Consider the following 9,430-nt stretch of genomic DNA (forward strand, 5'->3'; position numbering starts at 1 on the left):
GCACACGGCCTATTTCCGTCTCATCGCACTACATCTTGGAATCACGTTTGTATCAATGGAGACATCTTTTAATAGGACTGCAGCCTTCAGGTCTATACCCTAGAGGATGGTGACTTAAACACAGGACAAGACTAGCTCAGTCTGAAATCTGGCTCTGGCAGACTAAAACTGCGCATTCCTGTTGTTTCAACTTTTCTACATCACTGGTTCCAACAGACAACAACAAAAACCACGCATACATATACACATGCACTCACACACACAAATGGGGTAACGGAAAGAAATGAGTGGCAAGTGGCTTTTAAGTAACAGGGCCGGGTACCTGGGATGCTCTCTAACTTTCTTCTGAGCTCTTCATTTTCTTGTTGCAGTGAGATCACCTCCTGCTCCAGCTCTTGGCATCGGGGACAGTAGCCTTCCTCTTCCTCCTCTTCTTCCTCCTCAGGCAGCGTAGAAGATGACGGGTGGCCATGGGATTCAGAGGTTGCTGGGGAGGTCCAGCCACCTAGCGTGTGCACGGGGGATGCCGACAGGGGGTCCACGTCCGCCAGGTGGCCGTACTCGCTGACCGAGGAGGTGTTTGGAGTTGGAAAGCTCCCTGAGAGCAGGTAATTTTGCAGGGAGTCAGTGAAAACTCTCAGAAATGCAGAAGTTTGTTGTTTCCTTTGCATATATTGCATCTCAATGTCTAAATTGTCTGAGGTCTGACTGTGGACCCCTTTGCCAACAGGACATGGTTCCTGTCTTTCAGTGTAACTTGAGCCTTCCTGCTTCACACAAGATATCATGGATTGAGAATGGTTGGAGTCTAGAAGTTTGCCTCCACAATTTAAGAGGCTAAGGACTCGGCTGCATTGTTGAGCAAAAGCGTCCAAGATCATACGACTCTCTGAAACAGAGGAGAAGACACGTCAGAGCCTGACAGCCAAGACACGGGACAAACAGGGTCCTCGACTTGGAGCTCAACATTCAGAAATGTCAGGAACACGGACCTCTGCTCTCTGCCGCACACCCGTGTGACACAGTGAATCCACACGGACCTGGATGCACAGCTTCCTGCTGCTCCCGATGAGGCGCCCCAACTCGATTCTGGGGAGCGGCTGGATGGGACCAGGGCGCCGAGTAGAGACCCCCTGTCCATGGCACGGACTGGCCTGCACAGCTCTGAACTTACGCCTCTGGCTTCACTGATATCCTCACTCTAATGAATCAAGCCAGCCCTGCAGACTCAACTCTGCACTGACAGGGGCGCTCACAGCGATCGTCACTGCTATTTCCGGAGTGCCCTCACGCCCTTGCTATCAATCAGCTGATACAATCCCCACCGAGGGGACGCTGCTCCCAGATGCGAAGTGCTCACTAAACATCCAAGATAAAAGAAGGAGTGGGCCCATGAGGCAGATGAGGAGGAGCCCCAAAGTGAGACTGTGTCATCCGACATCTGGGTTCGCACTCTTTCTTTTCCTTTATCTGATAACTTAGCCTGACCTACAGCAGCAGCACCCGCAAAGCAACAGCGCCCTTCTTAGGGCTTCTCCCACCAGATCTCTTAACTGGCACGTACGCAGAGGGCCACTTAGTTTCCACAAATGTATTCTAAAGCGTATTAACTGTAAATCAGTGGAAAGCAAAAAACTCATAGAAAGCAATCAGTTCACCTCCAAAAGAAAAAATACAGAAAAGCCATCCCCCCACCCCGCCCTGGTCGATATTGTGAAAATCTGACTCAAGGTTGTCAGTCTAAGGGTTTTGAAAATTCACCCTAAACGTAAATGCTACAAGAACATTCTCTTCTTTGTAGACCACCACCCAGAAAGGGCAATTTATAAATACCCAGAGAGAGGTGCTTTTTTAGGGTTTATGTTTGGCAACGAGGGTGTCTCTTCTATGTAAAATACTGGCAACAAACAAACACTGTAGATTCTAGATGCCAACATCTATTGTTTATTATAGAAACATAACTAGTCACTCACTGAAGGACTGATGCTGAAGCTCCAATACTTGGGCCACCTGATGCAAAGAAGCCTGCACATTAGAAAAGACCCTGACGCTGGGCAAGACTGAAAGCAGGGCAAGAAGGGGACAACAGGATGAGACGGCCGGATGGCATCACTGACTCAGCGGACACGAGTCTGAGCAAGCTTCGGGAGATGGTGAAGGACAGGGAAGCCTGGCGTGCCACAATCCACGGGGTCTCAAGGAGTCGGACACGACTGAGTGTCCAAACAACAACTAGTCACTTGCCGTCCCTGGAACTTTAAAACTGTAAAACGGTGAGATGCTCAAGGGTTTCTTTGGGGACAACAAACCAGAATAATTGTGATTTAAGAAAATTAGTTTCTCTAGAAAACCCAGGTTAATGACCAGCAAAACCAACCTTCAGAAACCTCCATGCAGTACTTCACGCTCTTCGTCGTTTTCCCTTACTAGTCTCCCTAAAGTCACTCAGATATCAGGGGGAGGGAGTACAAGGCTCCTTTTCTAACTATTTAATAGTTTATCTAAGGCCCAGAGCATCAGGAAGCACCCCTCACATCTCCCAAGTCTATAAAATGCTACCATTCCTAAATCCCTCAGGAAAAATGACAAGTCACAGAGGCCTGTACCCTTCAGCTCAGCAGAGACCTCAGAGACTGCATATTCCATGAGTGGACTGGAGCTCGAGGGCCAACACAGTATCTCAAGAAATACTTACTGAATACACGCGGGGACTCTTGTAGATAAAATAGTATCTTCGTTTACAGCATTTGTATTCTTATCCTGAATCCCACAAATATGAGGCACAGGCCTGTTTTTTTAAACCACAATTACTTTTGAGTGCTGAAGAAAGAACTACTTGCCAGGTATAGCGTTAGGCCAGAGCTGACTGACGGGCCGGGAACTTGACCCAAGTAGCAGCCGAGGTAAAGCCGGCTTCCTACTTTGGAGAAAAAGGGATGGGCATATGGGAACTATCTTTCCTACACCAAATACCGCAAGTCACGATGACTCTGCCCCCAGCCAGGTGGAAAGGAAGAAATGAGCTCATGGTCTGAACTGAAACGTAATGGAGAAAGATTTCAAATATTCTCTTTTACAATGGCCAAAACCGAATAAATCAGAAAGTAAACAGCTGAACCATAAAAGTGGAGAGGTTTAACATGTTGCATTTTCATTTCTTACTCCCGGGTTTTTGTTCTTTTATTAGTAAAATCAAAGGACAATATTGATTGGGGATTCTCAATCCTGGCACATTAGCAGTTTTCATTCATTTAATCCTATAATCCCATTCCAGACCTGAAATTGTATTTGCTGTTTGCATTTTAATCAGAATAGTCCCAATTGATTCATAGCCTATACACCTTTAATATAACCTTGATGAAAGAAACAAAATATGAAAGACTAAAACAGAATTGCTTACAAAGAACAGCTCGAATATATTTGTCCAGTGTCCTAAAAGGAGTTCAGTTGTCTGAATGTTAATGAGTCACATTACAGTATAGATTTTAAGGAGAAAAAAATCTGATGTATAGACAAGCATGATTTGCTTTCTTAAGTGAAGGATAAACTCGTAATATGTTGAGAAAAAGTCATTATGCATTATGCTATATTATGAAGATAACGTATTAAAGTGCATTCAGAACATCAGAGAATAGTTGTAGCCATAAAACAGTTCTTGCCTGCAGTTTTCCCAAATGTTTTATTCAGAATTTGTTCTCAGAACTGATATATGTAAAAATAGCCACTGAAGCCATTAAAAGGCTGAATTTTCTTCTTTTCAGTACCTTATAATATTTGAATAGTATTTTATGTCAATATATTGAAGAGTGCAATGAAAAATATTACTATCATACTTGGTGGAAAACAGCAAATCTTTCCACTTAACACATATTGCAGTGAGCAATACTTCACCTTTCCAGACAGAATCTAATTAGAAATGCAGCTACTGTGTGATGCCCATTACTGCTAAGAAATGGAGAAAAGTTCTGTTTTCATATGAACACAGTTGTATGGCACACTGATCCATGATTCTTAATTGAGCAAAGTGTGAATGTGTATTTTAAATTTTTGAACTCCCCCCTCCCCCCACCCCACCACTAGTCACAGAATGTTCCACTCAAGTGATAGCATTGTTCCACTATGCTATAACATTCTATGGATAGAATGTTCCACTCAAGTGAAGTCAACAGATTACAGAGAGGCTTTAACACAACCTACTTTATCTCCAACTTCTCTAAAATGGAATATCACAAAATATTATTTAAAAATCACAATCATAAAGCACTCTAAAATGACCACGTTTCTCAAATTTATTTTGCTTTGTGAAACCTGTCGGGAGATAACATCATGTTGCAAACTGTGCCTAGTCTGATTTCAGAATCTGAACGGATGATTGTTTTTGTAATTCAAAAAGTCATTTCTAAAAAAACAAAAACAAAAAAAAAAAAGTCATTTCTAGAAATTCTTCAGAATTTAAGAGGTTTAATCCATCCTAAATCTGGTAAGAGAAGAGGGATGGGAACTCAGCAATGAAACACAGGCTCCCTTCTTTAACATCCTTCTTTGTAAGTAAAGCCTTGAATGGAATTTGCCCATCACAGCAGATCCCCAAGAGTATTCTGTTTCTATGAAGGAGATCACAGTAGTCAAGACTAGTGTTAACCTTTTGATTTTAGCCCAGTGAAGGGTGAAATATATTAATATTAAAAATGCAGAAGAAAAAAATTTCTGTGACCTATACTACCATGTATCCATATATTTATTATAATCTATCAAAAGGATTTCCAACTAGCTCAAAATACATGATTTTCTTAAAACATTATCATAACTTCTTTCTATGAGAGGACTTTGTGGCAGAGAAAATAGAAGTTACAAAATGAAAGCATCTCTGGAAGCATCACCCTGTTCTCAAATCAATGAACTACTCTGTCTTAAAAAAAAAAAATGCCATCAGTTTTTTTTCCCTAATGGCAAACATCAACACAGCAAAACAGGATGCAATTTTTCTAAATAAATAAATCAATGATGTGTCAAAAATTAACAGATGAGTTAATATACTCGGTGCTATCAAAACCAGATGGTGCTTCCTAATATTCATCCTGCTCAGTCAATCCCTGAATATTTTCTGGACCATCGGTATATAAAATAGGATGCTGCTATTTGTGATGGCAAACAAAAGCAATCATGCCTGCCAAGCACATACTGTAACAGGCAGCATTTCAGCTCTGCTAGACAGAAAGTAATTAGAATGCTTTTAATGTCCAAAAGAATGATGCTGATAGGCTGGCACAGATGTGTAGATTTATGAATATTTATATGGTGGTTTATAGCTGACACTTTTATCAGTTGAAGAAGATAAAATATCTGCCTGACTCAAAAGCTTGACAGTCAGGTTAATAAAATCTCATTAAAGAGAATGACCTATGCAATTATATAGGATTTATTGTAATTCATTTTTGATTGTACTCTGCTTAAAGATGCAATTTCCCATTTCCTGATGCCAAATTTAGGCTGCATATCAAGATCTACGTGGGTTTTAACTCTAAGCCTCCCACAGAGGAAAAATATGCTTTTAGAACCATGGTATATTACCCCTTTTAAGGAAAATTATTCTCTTCAGGAGATTTTATAAGAACACTGAAAAATCTATTTTAAATCATGTGTCTCCTCTCAGTGGTTTATGGCCCTTAATGGCAAATAAGGTTCACTTCAACCCTTTCATCTTTTCACAGCCTTTACTCTGGACGCTCAGTTATCTCTCTTCCATCCTTCACTCATTTCATCTCACTGATGTTTTGATTATTTTCAGTTTACCAGGTGGCCTGAGACACTGTAATAACACTGGAGTAACACTGTAGTGAGGGTGCAACAAGCGAACCCCACCCCTACTTCCACTCCACCAAGTATGCTTACATGACTGTCTGGGCACACACGCTTACTGGTTCAAAGTGGAACCACTAGATCCTCGAAGAGCCAATCATCTCTTCAGCTGCCTGTCCTTCTGAGGGCCACTCACATCACTGTGCCCATTAAGAGATGGCTTTGTCCCCAGTGATTAATATTATGACCACAATTCATGATGTCTAGCAATAAGGTCTTTTTTTTTTTTTTTTGCCCCTGACCATTTGCCAAGAACTGACTCACTGGAAAAGACCCTGACACTGGGCAAGACTGAAGACAGGAGAAGGGGACGACAGAGGATGAGGTGGTTGGATGTCTTCACCGACTCGATGGACATGAGTTTGAGCAAGCTCTGGGAGTTGGTGATGGACAGGCAGGCCTGGTGTGCTGCAGTCCATGGGGTCACAAAGAGTCAGACAGGACTGAGCCACTGAACTGAACTGATTTTCCTTACTGCTAGGAAGAAACCCACAACCCAATTCCCATCGTTCCAACACGCACATGGCATCCTATCCTTGGGGCTATCAAGCTTATCACTCCATGAGCTCTCTTAAAAAAAAAAATAAGACAAAAAAAAAAAATAAGAAGAAGAAACGTTGAAAATAAAGGGAAATAAGAAATACAGGGACTCTAAGGAGCGTCAGCAAGCTCCTTTTCACTCTTTTAGATTCAGTGACATGATTTCCACCTGGGGACAGAGACATACTAAACAGGACAACAGAGTAGACACGGAGAGAGGACATTCAGAACAAGGTAAGAAGGAAAAACCCAACAACAGAAACTCTTCATGGATGAGAGTGGGGAAACTGCCAGGGAAGAAGGGACCCTGGAAAGGAGAGCAAGTAACTGGTGCAGAAAACAGAATACAGGAAAAACAGCAGGAAAAAGCAAGATTAAAACTATGGATGAACGTGGAAATGAAAGGGGGCAGGGTAAAGGACTGAAAGACAGTCAGCGAAGTCTGAAAGGAGAAAGCAAGATGAGGTTAAAGACCCAAGTGCGCAGATGAAGAGGGGGAAACCCCCAGTGAACATGGCGGCTTGGAGGTTGTGCAAAGCAGTAAGCAAAGTCCAGAATATGGGAAAAGACCCAAACTTCTGAACAGCAAGAAAGCAGAGCCAGGAAATGAACAAGCAATGACCATAAACTAGTTTATGAGAAAATCAGAACCCAAACCCAGAAAGCACACAAACCTAACTAAGCAAGAAAAATGAGGAAAATGAAAGCAGGACAGCCTATCAACGAATACAAAAGCACAACAGAATACAAATACAGGAAAAAAAAAAAAAGAAAGAAAAACCACCTTTTGCAAACAATGAGGACATCCACACAAGAACCCCTCCAAATCAGTGAGGGATGTGACAGGACAAGTCTTCACTATAACCTGTAATTAGATTTTCTTTCTCAAAACCAATCCTTCATGTGTCAAAATATTGACAAACAGCAGAACAAGAGGTTAGGCTTCTATAACTCATTTCAAGACAATGCTCCTATTTTCATTAGGAGGAAAAAAAAAAAAAAAAAGGCTTTGGATTCACTCATATGCAGGATTCGGAGGGCTCCGAAGTGCCGTCAAAGGCCTGAGCAGGAACTTTTTCAGCTCCGAGGAGCGGGATAAACGGGGCTGCGCGTCCCCAGGAAGCAGAGAGCACCCCTGGGGCCTGCGGCCTCTCCCATCCATCAGCCCGCCTCCCTCCCCGCAGCTGGGCGGGAGGGCCGGCTTCTACCAGAAGTCTCGTACCCGGGGGGAGTGCTCCCGGAACGGGGCCGGGGCCCAGAGAGCACGAGAGGCGCGGGATCCCCGTGCAGTGGCGCCCACCCGGCGGGCGGCGGGCCCTGCAGCGCCCGGGGTTCCGTCCCTGAAGTCGCGGCCGCCCGCCCCGCCCGCGGAACCCGGGCAGGGGGAGCCCCGCGTCTCACAGCGCCCGCGGGGACCCCGGGGGCGGGGGTGGTAACAGGGGCAGGCAGAGAGCGCGCGCGCACACAGAAAAAAAAAAACCAAGAAACCGCCGTGGGGCCCGCGGAGGGACCGCGACGGAGCGAGGGAGAGCGAGCCAGAGAGCAAGTGCGAAGGAAGAGGCAAAGAAATGGAGAGGGGGGGGAGAGAGGCAGGGGAGAGCTAGAAGGGAAAAGTGGAGCCGCAGAGAGGAACGGGAGAGTGTCGCCGGGGAGCGCCAGCCTCTCCCGGAGGGTGTCCGGCCCCCACTCCCAGCCCGCGCGCGGCCCCCGCAGCCCCCGGCCAGCCAGGCCGCCCGTCGCCCCCGCCGCCCTCCCCGGGCGCCGAGCGGCGGAGACACCTGTTAAGACGCGCGCGCGCGCCGTCGGAAGCCCGGGACGCGGCGGCGGCGGGGAAGCGCCCGAAGTTGCCGCCCGCGCGTGGAGGCCGCCGGGGTGCGCTCGGACGTCCGGGTCCTCCCGCAGCCGGTGCGCGCGCCCCCTGCCCACCCGCGCTCTCCCCGCGCGGCCCTCCCGCCGGGCCCAGCGCGCGGCAGGCTCTCCGCGGGGCCCGGGCTTCTCCTTCCCGCGGCCCCGCCCTGCCCTCCCCACCCCGGCCGCGGCGGGACGGAAAGTTGCGCCCGAGAGTTGGTACCTGCGCTGAGCTCCAGGCTGGCGCCGTCGCCGCCCGTGCTGCTGCTGCTGCCCGCGGCGGCCGCCGGGCTCGACCCGTACCTGACGACGGCGGCGAAAGAGGAGGATGATGACGCGGCGGGGGCCGCGGGCGGCGGCGCCGTAGTCCTCAGGTGGCCCTGGGACGCGGCGGGCGTGCCGGACGGAGACGACGACGACGCGGCGGCGTTGGCCCGGCCGGGCCCGGGGGGGAAAGATCCCTGCGCCTGGAACTGCTGCGGCGGCGGCGGCGGCGGCTCGCTGCTGCTGATGGAGACCGCGGCGTGCGGGGCGAAGGGCGGCGGGGGCGGCCGCACGTGCGGCAGCTCCACCAGGGTGGGTCGCTCGTAGCGCTTGGCCAGCGCGGGCCTCTTGCCGGGGAACGTCTTGAGGACGCTGTAGGGGCCGCGCTGCTTGTAGATTTTGGGGACGCTGGGCCCCTCCTCTGCCGGCTGCATCTCCTCCTCCATCCTGCGCCTCCGGGTCGCTTCCCGGCTGCACGCCCCCTCGGCGCCCGGCGCCGGGCTCCGAGGATGCCTCTGCCGCCCGCCCGCCGGCTGTGCCCGGGTGCGCGCGAGTGGGAGGGTGGGTGTCTGTGCCGCGGCCGCCGTCACCGCCGCCGCCTGTCGCGAAGCCTGGCATCGCCGAACCCCTGCGCGGGGGGCTGCCGCCCGAGCGCTGATTGACAGGCTGCCTCGCCAATGCCTGGAGGGAGAAAGGAGGTAAAGAGCAAGTGTTTAGGGTAATATCTGCTAATGATAATGGGGGCGGGGGCGGAGCCTGGTGCCGCCGCTGCGGCCCGCGTGGTGGCCGAGCCCGGCGGGCGCCTCCGACGGGGGAAGGGAAGGAAAGAGCCGGGGCCCCGAGGGCGTCCTGGTAACAGCGCGAGGTTCCGGCCGGGACGAGACTTCGGAGCCCCGTGCACTTGAGGCGCCTGCTCTTA

At 48.9% G+C, this 9,430-nt stretch overlaps 1 protein-coding gene across 1 annotated transcript in view; it reads right to left on the bottom strand.

The window, feature by feature from the left end:
- BEND4 (BEN domain containing 4) overlaps nt 1-8,957 on the bottom strand; it is a 29,033-nt gene extending 20,076 nt beyond the window's left edge. Inside the window, exons 1-2 of the mRNA XM_061164784.1 lie at nt 8,471-8,957; nt 323-889 (exon numbers count right to left, since the gene is read on the bottom strand). Coding sequence (XP_061020767.1) covers nt 323-889; nt 8,471-8,957 — 1,054 coding nt within the window. The remainder of the gene's footprint in view (nt 1-322; nt 890-8,470) is intronic.
- Nucleotides 8,958-9,430: the final 473 nt, after the last annotated feature.

The sequence above is a fragment of the Dama dama genome, chromosome 17 (genome assembly GCF_033118175.1).
Source record: "Dama dama isolate Ldn47 chromosome 17, ASM3311817v1, whole genome shotgun sequence".
Taxonomy (NCBI): domain Eukaryota; kingdom Metazoa; phylum Chordata; class Mammalia; order Artiodactyla; family Cervidae; genus Dama; species Dama dama.